The sequence below is a fragment of the Sinohyriopsis cumingii genome, chromosome 6 (assembly GCF_028554795.1).
Source record: "Sinohyriopsis cumingii isolate HCF-2022 chromosome 6, ASM2855479v2, whole genome shotgun sequence".
Taxonomy (NCBI): Eukaryota; Metazoa; Mollusca; class Bivalvia; order Unionida; family Unionidae; genus Sinohyriopsis; species Sinohyriopsis cumingii.
In genome coordinates, this window is record NC_142966.1 from 42,086,047 (window position 1) to 42,103,576 (window position 17,530).

At 33.0% G+C, this 17,530-nt stretch overlaps 1 protein-coding gene across 1 annotated transcript in view; it reads left to right on the forward strand.

The window, feature by feature from the left end:
* Positions 1 to 17,530, forward strand: part of LOC149796788 (uncharacterized) — a 218,141-nt gene that overhangs the window by 66,014 nt on the left and 134,597 nt on the right. Inside the window, exons 16-21 of the mRNA XM_089960648.1 lie at positions 3,846 to 3,978; positions 4,651 to 4,744; positions 6,675 to 6,806; positions 10,350 to 10,493; positions 11,030 to 11,167; positions 11,671 to 11,823. Coding sequence (XP_089816774.1) covers positions 3,846 to 3,978; positions 4,651 to 4,744; positions 6,675 to 6,806; positions 10,350 to 10,493; positions 11,030 to 11,167; positions 11,671 to 11,823 — 794 coding nt within the window. The remainder of the gene's footprint in view (positions 1 to 3,845; positions 3,979 to 4,650; positions 4,745 to 6,674; positions 6,807 to 10,349; positions 10,494 to 11,029; positions 11,168 to 11,670; positions 11,824 to 17,530) is intronic.

Sequence of the window (17,530 nt, forward strand, 5' to 3'; positions counted from 1 at the left end):
ATGGTATCCAGTCCTCAGAGTGACGAAATCGTCTGATCGCGAAAATCGAATTCAAACTCTTAAGTATAAGACTTGAAACCATGTACAAAGCCATTCCATCTCGCTACCATTTTCGGCATGTCTATAGAGAAAGTAGATACTTACGAATTGTTCTTAATTTTTACATGAGAGTGACCCGATCGGAATATATAAGATCAAAATTGTGGAAATTTGAATATGAGTTCACATTAATGCATTGACAATTTCGTGATAACATGACTAGGTCTAACGTCTTTGCCACTGATGTGTACAGAACATATAACATAGCCTTCATTGTAACTTTATTGTTTTATAAATGTGTTTTTGTAAGTAAACTGTTTGTATTTAACAGTCGTCTGTATCTAAATGATTTGTGGCTTTCAAATTTCCTGTTTTTCAAAAAGAAAACAAGGTTTTATTGTTTTTTTGAAAAACAGGAAATTTGAAAGCCACAAATCATTTAGATACAGACGAATCATAGCTTTCAAGCTATGATTTCCTAGTGTGCATACAAGTTGAAGAGTTTTGTTAATATAGGGCATAGCCTATATATGCCTTTTAACACCTACAATTCGCAATAATAACCTGACCTGCGATAAAAAAGATAAATTAAATAATATTCATAAAAAAGAATATAAAGTTTGATAGGAACAACAATAAATAGATGAAGCTGAACAAATGTGAAATATGTCACTGTTTAAAAGAACAGTTGCTGTTACTACTACTACTACTACTGCTACTACTACCACTACTACTACTACAAAGAATAATAAAAATAAAAATAATAATAATAATAATAATAATAATAATAATAATAACTTTAATATGTAGAAGTCTTTTCATTTAAGTTACCGAAATGGGTAAAGTGCGAAGGTCAGTCTATTCCTTCACATTCCAGACACCAGTTGTCGCATTAAGTTTTGTTAATGGTGTAAATGCTAGGTTTAGGCAACAAATGTGTCCTCAGTCATAAAAAATATTTTATACTGAAATTGTGTTCTTACGATTTCCAGAAAATATTCTTTTCGTTTTTAAATTTAAATTTAAGGAAACAGTTTGTCGAAATATAATCTGAGACAAAGACTAGACCATGCTGCAGCATAAGACGCAAAAATATTAGGCAATATACTGTTGATTTTCATACCTTGTTGTTGGACAACCATTTAGTTTGTATAAACATAAAATTATTTTCCGATATTGGAAAATCTTGCTGACATATTAAAACTTTGATAGATGTATTCTTGAATAGTATAAATCGATTGTTTACAGATAGAATGATATCGTCTACTACACGAACATCTTCCTTGAATTTATGATGAGAACTTTGACTCTTGGAGAATTTGTTGATTTTTTTAAACAAGAATATTGTAAACTAGATTTATTATCATCCATCAGATAAGTACATAAAACACATTTTTTTTACGTATAAGCATAATATATACATAATGAATGATAACTTGGCACGTTAGTGTAAAAGTAAAGAGAATCCCAATTTTTTTTATTTCATATATATATATATATATATATATATATATATATATATATATATATATATATATATATATATATATATATATAATTCAACCATACACATGAACAAAGATTCGTCTGTAATTTAAGAAATACTATACATACATCATCGATTGTATAACACTAGCAAAGTCTTTTACAATATATATATATAATTCAACCATACACATGAACAAAGATTCGTCTGTAATTTAAGAAATACGATACATCATCCATTGTATAACACTAGCAAAGTCTTTTACAATTACTGAATGCAACAAATGTGTCCGTGTTCGCTGTGCAAATTAAACATTTTGGATTTTCCTAAATGATGCTCTTTGCATGTCACTTTGGCCTAGCTGTACGCGATAATACGGTCTTTCAGATGAACCTAGGAGTGTTTATGCAGTCAAATGATCATTTGTACTGACATAAAGATTGTCGTTTGTAGTCGAATGGAATCTACACAAAAACTGTAAAATTATTAACGAAGCTAAATAAGAAAATACACAAACCGTATTATATAGAAAATATACAATTTTGTTTTCTTTACGCTAAAATTATTGTACGGGATTATGCATAAAATAATATTAAATGAATAAATCTTTTAAACCTAATGATCTCATCAGTTGTAAAACACACACACACACACACACACACACACACACACACATTTACTATATTGTACCTTTTAGGGTGGGTATTAATCGTGTTCCTGGTAGAAACTTACCAAGAAAACATTATTATAAAATGATATACATCCTCTATGTGTACAATATTTCCCCGTTCATATATTTCACATTGTCACCTCTTCTTCTACCATATTATCAACAAGTTTCTGTACTGAATCCATGTGGAGACAAATGTAATTTTCAAAATCACTCCCGATATAATAATAATAATAATAATAATAATAATAATAATAATAATATAGTAGTAGTGGAAGTCGTAGTAATAAATTAGACTAAAGGACATTCCTTAGAGTGTGAAAACAAACTTATGCGTATAGTAGGCAATGGTCAGGCCCGACCCTAGGGCAAGGCGAACGAGGCAGTCGCCTTGGGCCCCAATCTTTCAGGCAATTCGACTTTTATGCTTGGGGCACCTCGTTCATCGCGTGTTGCCTTGGACCCCACACATCCTAGGGTCTGGCCTGGCAATGGTAGTATAGGTTAACAAATAATCTATTGGGATGTAAACAACATAAATTCATACATATTTGACTATCAATCAAGTCGTAAAATTACGTCATGGGTATCAATAATGCATATTTATTGATATCCTCAGTCAGTACAATACTCAAACTGATGACATGTGCAAAGAGACATTCATAAATAGCAGATAACTTAAAAACTATCAACGGGACTTATGACGTCATTTTGTATTTAAGAATATTGATATAGTAATTTATGGGGATGTGACCGACAAGACCTTATTCGTTCTCCACTTACGTAGGTACCTTAACTTCGTGTTGACTCATCGAGTTCATAAACTGTTTATATTATTTTTGTATAGGGAATGTACCTTGCATGCATTTAAAACTTCTTTTAAAACAACATTTTAAATAAATATTCACATTCGCAATAGTTTATGTTTTTATATAAAAAAAAGTTATTTTTCTTTCCCCGATGAAACATGGGCTGTTTGGTAGTAGTGCATATTTGAACAGTCAGTACAAGTTGGTTAGATTCACGTCTAACAGGAAAACAATACTATTTTACAATGTATTGTTTATTTCTCGAGTTCCGGATTTGTTTACTCAAAATTACACTTTGTCAGGTAGTTGACCACATATATTGGAACTGTCATATGGCTTGGACAAATGATATAGAGTACACTCTAACAGCCTTTGCTGTTACCGATAATGTAAATTATTTCCCGTAAAGTACTTGAAAAATTCTTGAAACAGGGTGGTACAGTGACGGAGTTTCTGTCAAATGTAAAATGATTTGTAATTCCTCAATGAGCAAACAATAAATTTCCCGTATCATCACGATACCATCATGCCTCTGCTGTATATATCCGATCCTATCACCTTTCAAGTGGCCAAAACAGGCCTTCATTGAAATGACTCCGAAATGTTTTCGTATCAGATCAGCTGAGTATATGTACATTATCCATGTCTGAAAGGTTCTAAAATCAAGGTAGTTTGACACATTGGACTTGGCACTTCGTGAACACAGATCATCAGATCTGTCCTCCACATATAAAGGAAATTTATAGCTCTCATAGAGAGGTGAATATGGTAAAGCGTCATTGTTCTTGAGGATATGTTTGCACTGAAAACGATATAGATTACGTGTCAATCAAGGGTATAAAAAGGAGTTGTTGGACACAGATCCGTTACAAAACTAGTAGAAGCTGAGTACTCACATAATCGAATCGAAAAAGAAGCCGACACCATGCAAGCCGTCTTCATTGTATCCTTAATATGCTTTATAGCCATTGCAGGTGAGAACGCCATCTCTCTCTCTCTCTCCCTCTCTCTCTCTAAATATGTGAAAGGACGAATTGTGCTCATTTTATAAGCTTTACACAACGAACTTGAAATGACAAAATGGTATTATTTTTTTTACTTGAAACTTTACGTAATATACTTTAAATGAATGTTTATTTTATGTGAAATTTATGAAACAATTTATATAGCTTCCATCATTTGCGAGAAACATAGGACAAAGTTGTAATCGTTCAAGAGCCTTTTAAAGTTTATTACAAATAGGAATAAAACGGCGCATGAGGAGAATCCTCTATTTTGTGCAACGAAATCGCAAAATAAACTTTACATTTTTCAAGATTTAAAATGCTGAATGGCATTTTGAAATTTGTGTTTTAGTATACTTGCTATTGGCCCATAATAGCCGTGTTCAAAATTAGTTTCATTTTACATTCCTGTATTATAAGAAGAAGAATAATGGAAGACGATAAGGGACTTAAATTTATACTGGATTTTAGAAACATAATCTTAAAGTACTTTAGTAGGTAGAGATACCGAAATGTTTGTGATAATGTACATTCTTCATTTCGAATGTATTGATTGCTGTTATGTTGATATTTGTTACGGATAAGCATGCAAGTATAATACAGAAAACACACATTTTAACGCAGTACGTATTTCCTTTCCAGCCGGAAATCCGCTTTGTTTGTGCACCATGGAGTACATGCCTGTATGTGGGCTGGACGGGGAGACGTATGGCAACCAGTGTGAAATGGAGTGCAAGTAATGTCAATATATAACCCTAAAGCGTGTCATTAATGGTCTATGCTTATCTCTCTTTTGTCTAAATTATGTGAGAAAATTTGTTATGTTGAATGTGAGTTGGAGAACTTTTCTCCTAAATGAGTTCCAGGAATTTTCCATAAACAATAACACAGATACATACAGCAAATTTTTTAGCGAAAGAAAACAACAACTTTTGACTCTTTTGGAAATCTTCCATGAAACTTAGCCTAACCGAATAACAATCTTTCTATTGTTTGATAGAAGCAGGTGCCAAGAATTTGGCAGGTGACAAAATCTGCCTGTAATCAGTTTCAGAACTTACCTCCCACCAGTTAATAAAACATGACAGTGACATGAAGAAATGGCGATAATATAACGAATCAATGACAATCAATAATCGATTGGTCATGATAAATAAATAATCGATCTTTGACTTTATTCGATTCGAAAATAACGTTTCCAATATATTTTCTGTAAACAGTAATTAGAAGTAATATCTATTAATGCACAATATATATAGCCATGCACGGCATGTAGTGTTTTTCAGTTGAGCAGCAAAAGTGTTCTAATTTTAAAACATTATCCATGTTCATATATATATATGTTCATATATATAATTACGGTAACAACGTCACAATATGCACAATAATAACAGTCGAGTGAAGGATGACAAACATGGTGGTACGATGACACAAATCAAAAATCATTCAAAGATTCTCAAAACTCCCAAAAATAATCTAGACTAGGGTGTGTTTAAAGGAACAGTGTCAATCAAAGCCGTTAGTTATTCTAATGTACATAGAAAATGCGAATCCAATATGGTACATATATGAATTAGCTTTCAACTGTTTGCTTTGACCTAATGTAATTTTGTTTCAATTGTTGCGTAACAACACGGCGAAATAAGTTATTGCATGTTTACACCCTAGCAGAAAAAAAAAATTGAAATTAAGAATACAATTCAATGAAAGAAACAGGAGACTAGCTGGTTCTTTTTGTTTAGGAAAAAGTTGTAGCAGGGATACAAAAAATCCTTTAATTATTTTTTTTAACAATTTATATTGATACATATGATTTTTGTTTTAGTAATTAAATTTGACACCATTGTTTTCATTTCTTGTTTGCTTACCAATTATAAGCTAGAGCGAAGCTGAGAATCTACTGCTCTCTGTTCGATGAGATTTTCTGGTCGAACACAGCTTCATGGGTTAATCGTCAGGCGGAAGTAAAGAAGGATATAAAAATACGTATAGTTCGTGTTTTCTCTCTCACCTTTATTGAAGGAATGTTAAATGAAGAGTGGCAATGCAATATGAAAAATTATTGAATTATTATTCCATAATTATTTGATACTCAGTTGTCCCCATCATTTAAATATGCGATAAACACAAGTGAATTCTCAATTGTAAACCTAGAACTATAGTATTCGGTGTGGATCATAAAACATATCCGCTTTTAATAAATTTCAGAAAGAAACATATAAATATAAGGTTCTTTGGAAGAACAATCTTGTAGCTCCTATTCACAGTTCTGAAAGATAACTTTCGATCGGCACTTTATAACCAGGCTCTGCTGACGAGCTTTTGAACCCTTTATATACGTGCATGCACATATATGTACACCAGATCAAAGGATGTTCATAGCGATTTCTGTATCGCATAATAAAACTGTTATTTGTTATAGTAAAGTTGCCATTATTATCGTCAGATCCGTAGTATAAAATCTAATTTCCAAGAGATCTTAGACGTGCGTCCAAAAATCGTCTATTGGGTAGCTGTACATTAAAACTTGCTTTATGGAGTCATAAAAGCGTCAACGTTATTAACAGTTGCGATGGATTCTTCAGACAGAATGTTGATTGTCGACCTATCATATGGGTATTACAAATGGAAATATGTTAGAAATACATTTTCTTTACATTCTTCAGTGGAGTTAAACTGGATCACACTGGACCCTGTGACACACCGAAAGAGCTCGATTGCCCGTGCTCTCGTATTTACGATCCCGTTTGTGGAACTAATCATGTTACCTACGCAAATGAGTGTATAATGAAATGCAGGTAAGCAATCAGGATGTCATCGATGTGTGTGCGAGGTGAGTGTTTGTGAATGTGCATGTGATTCAGTCAGGTAAGTGACCCTAGAACAATTGACAATATTACAAGACAATAAATATATAGCCAAGTCATAATTCATTTTGGAATCGGTGAAAGCTCAGAGAACACTCTACAGTGGGAGAAAGCTGTATGTATGTGGTCGCCAGGCTTTAAACCACAATAATGACTGCTATCTGTAAAATAGCGGGGGTTCCAATAACATCTTAAGTGTATTTTCCCTATCAGAAACAGAACATAAATGTAAAACGGCGAAAACATCAGTTAGGTTGAGCTTATTGTCTTCAGACTGACTGCGCAGCTTTAAATTTGTTTTCTTTCTTTTCACTCTTACATTTTAATAATTTGTCGAAGTAGATTCACAAACCAGTTTTCATTATATTCGCTATCTTGTAATACCAACTAACCAACTGCGCGTAACAGCGGTGCAATGTGCATCGGCCGAAAATGGTGGAGGCAATTGACGTCAAAATGATACTTTACAAGTTTAACATTGAAAATATCAAAGAGTAGCATTTGCAAGTGTAGTTGAGGGAAAGGATATATTTGTGTAAACACGGATCGGTAGTTGAAAATTGCTTTTGCGCAAGTCCATTCCAGTTATGTGCTCCCCTTGTCACGTGTTAAAATTTGAAGAATTTGATTTTACTGGAAGAGGTGGCTTGCCGCCGCATGCAATGAAATTCACAAACTGGAAACACTGAGATGTCTGCTCGTCCCTCAAAGGCGTAGATAGACTAACATATCGGAATCTTGGCTAAAGAATATCGATTTTAATTGGTACAAGCATTTCGTTCTCTAGAGGTGTCTTAATGTTTCACGAAGGCAAGTACAAAGTCTAAAGGTCAGTCGGTGGCTGCGCATGTACCATGATCTACATGCCAGGTTGCCGAAAGGATGGACATACCTATGGCAACGATTGTGACATGAAATGCGGGTAAATCTTCGATAAATTCAGATAAATACGTGATTCTTGTTTTAGTCCGTATCGAAGGAAAACACACGTGTTTCCTAGTTCCCTGAATCATTTGGAGGCTCTTATGTTATGTTAATTACACACCAATGTGTAAAGATATTACACAATGTATTATCAATGGCCTCTGCTGGGTTTAACCAGGAGCACTTAAGTATGGATTTAAAAGTGAAGTTTAGAACCATGCGATCTGACTGGAAGAAATTGAAATCTATCTTTATATTAACCAACGAAAGGTCTAAAGTCTAGATTTGATATTATTACCTTTGTTATTGAGAGGGATTTTGATGTAAGGAAACGGGAAATTCTTAAGGAAACAAAAATTCATTTCTAAGAGCAGAAATAGACGATACAGTATACGGTAATTTGCAGTGCTTAGAAATGGCTCACTTTGAACTTAATTGAGTTTATGGCTCTGTGTAATTACTAAATTTAAGAATTGAAACATACTCATATTGTAATAATTGAACTAAACAATTAAAGTGTAATGTTATTGTTATGACTGAATTTCAGAAGTCAAATTGTAATGATATTGTTAGGACTCAATTTTAAAAGTTAAATTCTAATGTTTTTGTTATGACTCAATTTTAAAAGTTAAATTGTAATGTTATAGTTATGACTGAATTTCAGCAGTTAAATTGTAATGTTATTGTTATGACTGAATTTTTAAAGTTAAGTTGTATTCTTATTGTAACGAGTGAATTCAAGGAATTAAGATATACTTGTTCATGCTATTATATGAACGTGAACAAATTCACCTTTCTCTTGAAGAGGTGTCTGCATAAGAGTAATAAATATAGCAAATAAATAAGCCGTATTTACATTTTTTGCAGCAGTGGCAACGTATATATATATATATATATATATATATATATATATATATATATATATATATATATATCTATATATATATATATATATATATATATATATATATATATATATATATATATATATATATATATAAAATTAAATAGACACACATCAATAATATATAATAAATGTTTTTATTGACCAAAATAAAATCTTTGATATCAGTTACCTAGTTCAGTTATGATACAATGATATAAAGTCTTTTTTCATTGCATGCAAATTGCAATTTTAAATTTTTAATACATGTTTACATGGAACGTGGTGATATAAAGAATTAATATACTAGAAATACACGGGGGTGGGGTTTTACGAATCTTTTTAGTACTAATTTCGGACTTATTCATCTTTAAAACTAATAGAGGCTGGACAATTTCAAGATCGTAATTATTGCATCTGATTGTAGAATTATGACATTTGATTCGTCAGGTTTAAGTCAAACGTAAACGTTATCCAATCTGATTCCTCGATTCCAGAGTAAAGTTTCCAATTAGATGTCGGTTATGTTTGTCAATGCGAGCTAGCTCTTCGTAAAGATGGGCGATACAATCTTGTTTATATAATAATATTTACAGTAACAACTGGCATAATTAGCTCAATCGTCTGTACACTCATAATGCGAAATGATAGTGTTATTGGTATGATGTAGTCGAGACTGATTTCTTCTGACAATATTTTGGTAAATTTGAAAAAGGAGAAGAAAACAAACAAAAGACAGAAAGAAGAAACAAGCATCGTGACGTGGATGGCTTCTGACTAATAGACAATAGCAAGACCAAACGGCCAATATTTCAGTGCGAGTAGAATGCGTTCAGGAAAATTTCCATCAATGTTGTAGGTAGCATATATTATGCAAACAATTGTTTCAAAGTTAAACTTTTTCATAGTTTCATCTATGTTTATTGATATAATATCATTCCGTACCCAATATTGATGACTTTGATACGAAGATGCTTTCTGATAAGGTTGGTCGTACTTCTGTTAAGCATCTTTCTGCGGCAAAGTTGTTTCAATCATTTGATATTTTTAATAATGACGGCTCCATTCAACACGTGATCGGCATCACTTGTAAAAATTTGTAAACCCTTTGTACCATAGTTCTTTTTTCCACATATGGTCTGATTCTGAGGAGTGCCCTTTGCAATAAGGCAGTTGCCTTTTGTCTATTTCTAGTAACATCAACCCTATTTGATATCAAAGCAATATCATCTATACAAATGTATCATTTTTATAATTTATAAAATCTTAAAGTTCTTTATACCAGGATACGTTTGGTCCTTTCTGTTGAGTGGTTTCGAAATGGGAGACATTAGTGGCGGATTTCCATAATGTTTTCTATATAAATTTGGAAGCACTTTTTCCCAGGATGCTTTGATGCATTCTATAAAGCTCTTGTTGGAATGAAGTCAGGTTTGTTTTCATTCAATGTTTTCCTTGAATACTTTGAATATAGACTAAATCGAACGTTCTTTCACCGTCACCAAGCATCAAACGACTCATCTCTCAAGCAAACATTCCGTATACATTTTCTGCTTTATAACGCATCGGAAAGCAAAACGTATTCAGCCCCATTGCTGCCTAACAAAAACAGTTCTACTCTAGTAGAATTTTACATAATTTCTCAAATAAAATAATGACTTTTTCAGTGGAGTTGAGATGGCTCATGAAGGAGAGTGCACGACGACAACGTCGAGTTCTGTTGAGCATGCTTGCATCTGTACAATGGAATACAACCCCGTGTGTGGTACTGACGGTCACACCTATGGAAACGAGTGTGCTCTCAAATGCAGGTAAGCTGAATACCATGTTTTGAAAAACATCTACCGAATTATATGGATTCTCTCTTTAGACGGGTTCTCATATTAATGAATAAACTTAAACCTCACGTAGAACATGCGATTGCTTTAGCCAAAAAAAGCTTACAAATCGTCGTCCAGTTAATTTCTCACTGCTACAACAAAACGGATAAACTTTAACCAGTATTGTCACAGCATGTACATACTACTAAGGAAGGTGATTCGACGAAATTCGTAAATTCAAGAACAAAAGCCAACGTAAACTCTCCTCATTTAGTTGTCACTTTGAGCCAAAATACACACCCGAAACAACACATGCACAAAAAGGCGGGGTGAAGCTCTTTACTCATGTAATGTTGATGCATTAATTCACACTAATACTTCGAACGAGTGCAAACGAAGACCATGTTTCTTAAAATAAAAGTGGTGTCAGCGTTGGCAAAGTTTGACGTATACCAGCACTTAAAAAATCTAAAAAGTTGCTGTCTTATCTTAAATTATGTGTTTATAAGGTTGAACTATAATTTCAGAGGTGTTCCATTGGCCCACATCGGACAGTGCAAGGTTAAGAGGGCCGCTGAGAACGTCTGCATCTGTCCTTTCAACTACGAACCAATGTGCGGCAAGGATGGCAAAACCTATGGAAACACGTGCACCATGAAATGCAGGTACGGGTTGAGTCAAAAAGATATATTCTCTTGTACTTGTGGTAGTTTAGCCTCAGAACTATAATATCAGGTTCTTGTGTGAAAAAGATCAATTTCTTATTTCTCTTTGATGGCATAATGGTAAACACGTCAACATATTGTTGAACCTTAAACCAGGAAAGCTTTGTTTAGTTTTACTAAGCATGACCCATACTATCACTAAAGACTAACAAGAAAGGACAACCGTACACGTTCTTGGTAAAATGTTTAAATTTAAATTGACGCCATTATGCACCTATCCCACCCGTTCAATATTATGAAAGGGATCAAACCTTTGACCAAACGACCAATCACTAGCTAGCTTTTATGTAACCTGGTGAACTTCTGTGAAATGTATAATGATATGGTGCATCCAGGAATTACATTATGTAGAACAGTATAAATCAACGCGTACAAAACTGGCTTTCTATCATTCATAATTTATCCATACCTGCAACAACTATGTATGGCTGTCTCTATTTTAGTCGAGCAGAGCTTTCACACGAGGGAGAATGTAAAGAAAGTACCACCGCTGTCAAGGAGACCGAGGACGCTCTCTGCATCTGCACAGCAATCTACCAACCTGTGTGTGGTGAAGACGGACAGACGTACGGAAATATGTGCGACATGCAATGCGTGTAAGTAGTTTTAGTCCAGCCCCTTTCAACATATGGCAACATGTATGTATGTATGCGTATGTATGTATGTATGTATGTATGTATGTATGTATGTATGTATGTATGTAAGTATGTATGTATATATGTATGTAAGTATGCATGCGTATGTATGTATATATGTATGTATGTATGTATGTATGTATGTATGTATGTATGTATGTATGCATATGTATGAATGTATGTATGCATACATGTATGTATGTATGTAGGTATGTTTATGTATGCATGCATATGTATGTATGCATATGTATGTATGTATGTATGTATGTATGTATGTATGTATGTATGTATAAGAGCAACAGGAGATGAAAATCATTCTGAGAGTTTTACATTGAACGATGATTCACATTTTAAGCAATTGGCCAGCAAGTGTGCATTGAATCTCCCTATGCTTCTCAGTTTTGGTTAAAATTCCTCAGGCAATTTCGAAATGTCATTTAGCATCTTCTTAAAATTTGCAGTCTTCAAATTCAATAACAAACATTTGTATTTTTTCAGCCACGTGAAACTGGCTCACTTGGGTGAATGTGCAACAACTACCGTTAACCCTGCCAATTGAATGGAAGGCAAGAGCAAGGATGATTTCTATTTTTCTTCGAGAAGAGTCATTTGAGGAATGAAATCGAATTTATACAACATTCAAGGCTTCACATATCTCAAGGAATACAAAACACTTTACATGCTTCATAAATAGGATAGTAATGGTACCGACTAATAATTGTTGACAGAATTCATTTGACGCATGTAGAACCTACCTGACATGATTCTAGTTGCATCAAGAATTGTGGATCACATTATATCGGCTAAGTACAGTCAGGACCTTTATTTTGTCGTCGTGAAGATAGACGGCTATATACACAAGTCAGGACCTTATTTGTCGTCGTGAAGATAGACGGCTATGTACACAAGTCAGGACCTTTATTTGTCGTTGTGAATTGAAGACTGAAATTGAAAATATAGATGTTTAATTGTTCTGTGTATTGTATGTGACTGTTTTAAGGTTGTTATCGTTAATAATTGATGACTTGATTATTTAAATGTTTTAATATGAATAAAACATAATTGGAAGTGTACGCTTTGATGGTTTTTGATTGCATACGTAAATGCTCGAAATTTATTTTTAAGACTCTTTATATTAAATAAAAATAACAGAGTATATACTTAGAAAAACCTAAATAAAGAAGGACTAAAGTCGTCGTTCAAGCATTTCAGTGTCTCGAGAATTTACTGTCGTAATTTATAGAAGACAGTACACTGGGGCTGAATAAATGGCTTTTATAATGCCCAGTTACGGGAGAGAGGTTTCGTACTGCATATTATTTTGGTTATGCTAGATAATTTCAGATGTATCTGAAATCTAAACTTTGGCCCTCGTCGTTATTTCTATCTTGTTTTCACGTCCAAAAACTCCAAAAGTAAATATTGTACATCTATTTAGAACCCTTTTTTGGGACAACCCTGTCCTAATGATTTAGCCTGAAGGAAATTTTCTAAGATACTGCAGATTCTATTTCAGTTTATCATAACTAAAGAAAGAAACATTGAAAAATTTTGGACTGTAAGTTTGAGGTTCGTGCTTCGACAATGTCGAGAATAAAGATCCGACTTTCTCAAAGGCCTTTTTTTCAAAACTTTACTTCAGTCTGACCATACTCTAGGTTTATTCACATTGGCACATACAATTTATTGAAGCGAATTGGGGAACAAATTTGAAGAACAAAACAATTTAAAGTTCTATGATTTTGTCAATTTGAATTTGAAAATTAAACAAACAAATCCATTCTTTGAGCTAGAATTTGATCTCGGACGGGGATAAAATCTTTCAAGTTAAGTGTTTATTTGTTTGATCAAGGATATATAAAGCAAATGCATCACACAATTGCTTTATTTTTTAACAAACTAAATCACTAATAGGAACCCTGAACACTCAACCGCCTCATTAGCACATTCTTAATTATGCCAAACATGCGCTTACAAGAGTTTATTAAATAGAGCTGTTCTATTATTTTATTATTAAAATTTTTGTTGTTGTTGTGAATGGACAGAAAAGTTCATTTCCTTAAAGTTGTTGGAATAATAAAAACTGCGAAACGTTGTTGTATTCAACTAATCATCTTTGGGACCAGGCCATATAAATAATGCACATAGAACAATTTCATTGGGAGCTGGAACAGCACAAGCATTCCTAACGCTTATTCAGACCATCTGGTATATATATATATATATATATATATATATATATATATATATATATATATATAGAGAGAGAGAGAGAGAGAGAGAGAGAGAGAGAATATTTGCTTGAAACAAGTAAATAACTCATATATTTCATCGAGTGGATTAAAAACTCAGTATTTTCACGAATGGCGAAGCCACGAGTGAAAATACTAGAGTTTTTCACCCACGAGATGAAATGTATCCGTTATTCACTCGTTTCAAGCAAATATAATTTTTTATTTCATGCTCACATACGTTGGCTAACTAAAGTTTGTGACAGTGAATTAGAACGGTAATGTCAGCTGTTTATGGTACATGTTCTGCTATGCTATGTGTACATGCGCACAAAATTAGCTCCACATCAGATTGATAAAAATTAACTGATATTTCCAGAATAACAAACTAGAAGTTTCAAGGATAACAGACAGGGGTTATTAACAAGAAAACAACCACAAGTAATTCATCAATGTATAAGTAGTTCACTGACAGAAAATCAAAGGCAGGTATGTTTTGACCCAAAAAAGTAGTTCCTGTAGTTATTTTTTCACCACAGTGAAATATCAATATTATTTTAATTAGAAAATCAAGTACTTCACTGCTTATCATCATTGGGTTTGTTTACAAAAGTTGAACTTGCAACAACAACAAAAATGAATACTTCGAGCTAAATCAAGTAAACAGAATCGGCCCTGCATTTCAGACATGGAAATTAATGTTTGATTAATTATTCTGACCAGACGCCGTTTGCGCCTCTGAAGTTATTTCCCATTACATCATTGACAACAAGGACAAACCCGCTGCGATGCATTGCCGTATCAGGCTCGCATTTGTTTCCAGATAGGGTCGACTAATATACAATATCACGCAAATGTAATTACAGATTAGGTCATTAATCTCCTAACGCTTTCTTAAGTCGTGTATTTTTATATGACCGAGCAATGGGCTATGATTGTGAGGTGAATTTACGAAAAGGGGTTGGGGGTATCTCGTGCTGTAACGTAGAGTGAGCTTAATCACATATACTTCGATTCCGGATCAAGTTTGGTACATTAAAAAAAAAGAAAATTTCCGCCGTTAATTCATTATAAACATAAGCACACAAATTTCACTTGACACAGGGCGCAATAAAATCTTCTGGAATGTTAACGAAAATAAAACAAAATAATTATTTCCCGTTGTAAGATCAGTATGTGGAATCATTATAGTTGCGCTAAGATATTATTTGAGAGTAATTTTTATTATAATCTAAATTATACGGTGGCATAACAAAGTACTCACATTTCTCATTGATATTAGGACCATTCCATTATTCTAGGATTATTGTGAACACATTCGTGACTATTAGTTAATCAGGACGTTCAAGACAATAGGTACGTGAGGACATTCAAGACTCTTGGAATTCATTCAGAACAGTCCATACGTTTGGACTTGTGATTAGATATTTAGGATTTTTTAAAATTAAATTCATAAAACTGTATGTATCTCTTAAATTTTCACATTTTAACTGAGAGAAATAAATTATTTGTTGATTTGATTAACCTTGATGCTTTCGTTCCTTTATGTTACGTAGTTTAGGATATAGAGTTTCAAAACAGTGTCATGTGGTAGTGGCATCATCATTTACGATACACAAAAGCCGGTTGTATCACAAAAAAGGAAAAGGGTGTAGTTCTGCATTGATACCAAATAATATAAACTTTTATATGTGCATTAAAAACATAGAGCGGTAAAAAAAATGTATTTTTTGAGACGCAATATAATTTTAACCATCAATTTGCTGCTTTAGCATCTAAGACATAGTGGCTTTTGATATCTGAATAAGACGGGAGTGAGGTGGGATTGGCGGAATATATATATATATAGATATATATATATATATATATATATATATATATATATATATATATATATATATATATATATAGATATATATATATATATATATATATATATATATATATATATATATATATATATATATATATATATATATATATATATATATATATATATATATATATATATATATATATATCTGTGTGTGTGTGTGTGTGTGTGCAAGGCGCAATACAATGTTCTGGTATTTTAATTGAAAATTCCAATAACGTTTAAACAAGGTGAGGCCTTACATTCAAATTTTAGAAAAAATCTCGTTTACTACTTACAATCATGACCAACGTCAGGTAGGCCGACGTTCTATCCACAACCTCAGTGACGGATAAAATTTGGGAACACAGTATAGATATACAAAACAACACGCAAAGATGGTATTGGGGTTAAATGAGTCAAAAGCGTTTTCCAAAGTCCAGATTAATATGTCAACAAAGATTCTCATAGTTTATAGAGATACTTCACAAAGTGTTCAAGGACCACACTGCGATATCAGATGGATGCATGCTGTTTGAAGCTATTAGTCTGTACATCTGACAGGACATAAGCACAAAACACTATCAAATTAATCAAAGTTAGAGTCATGCTACTGTACACACTTTATAGTTGTTTATTTTGGTCTTTGGAACTAGCAATAAAAGAAGAAAAATATATTTTCTTTCAATTGTATGATTACAGTGCTGACAACGTAATGGATCTTTAAACATCTGTAGCACTAGTTGCTAGTTTGGTTTAATTAGTTGCTTTCTTTCTTAGCTGATGGATTTTTCCGACTATAAACTGTATTTATTTGTGATTAAGGCACTCAACCAGGACATGCAGATCAACTTGACCTTTTTTAATATGATGGTGTGCTGCTGAAGAAATATATACATATTTACTTTATGCAATCAATGGATACTGAACAAAGATCAATAAGAATGATCTATTTCATACTCTTTAAAATGCATACACAACCAATGTTTGATGACGGCAGCACATAAAGGTACTTGAAGAATGTGTGAATAACACCCGTAAGCTTTAACAATAGAAATAAACTTTTATGTGTGGACTGTAAACCTACATCTATGTAAACAACACAAGAGTAGGTAAGTTATTTCGTCGTGTTGATATGACACTAATTTTGTCGCGTGTAGAACTTGTAGGAAAGGATTTTACTAGTACGTCTAACACATTGTTAGAGACTTCTCCTCGTCATACCCAGTGCAATGGCTGTCACCCTTAGATTGACAGAAAGGAGGTAGGATAGAGAGAGAGATTTGAAACCTCCTTTACGCATGTGTCATTCCTATCGATGTTGACATTATTTCACACTATTTGGACGCAGAGAGAGAGGTATAGGAGAGGTACGGGATCAGTTGTAAAAAATACAATATAAAATATATTTTAATACAATTTCCTAAAAGTATTTCAATCACGATAGAATTAATAATTGGACAGAGAAGTGACAATTGGGATTCGCCAAATGCAAATATAATAATAATTTAGGTCACTTTTTGAGTCACTTGATTAAGAAAACAGGTGATAACGACGCTGCTTCTAATTGCTTTTTCATACGTTT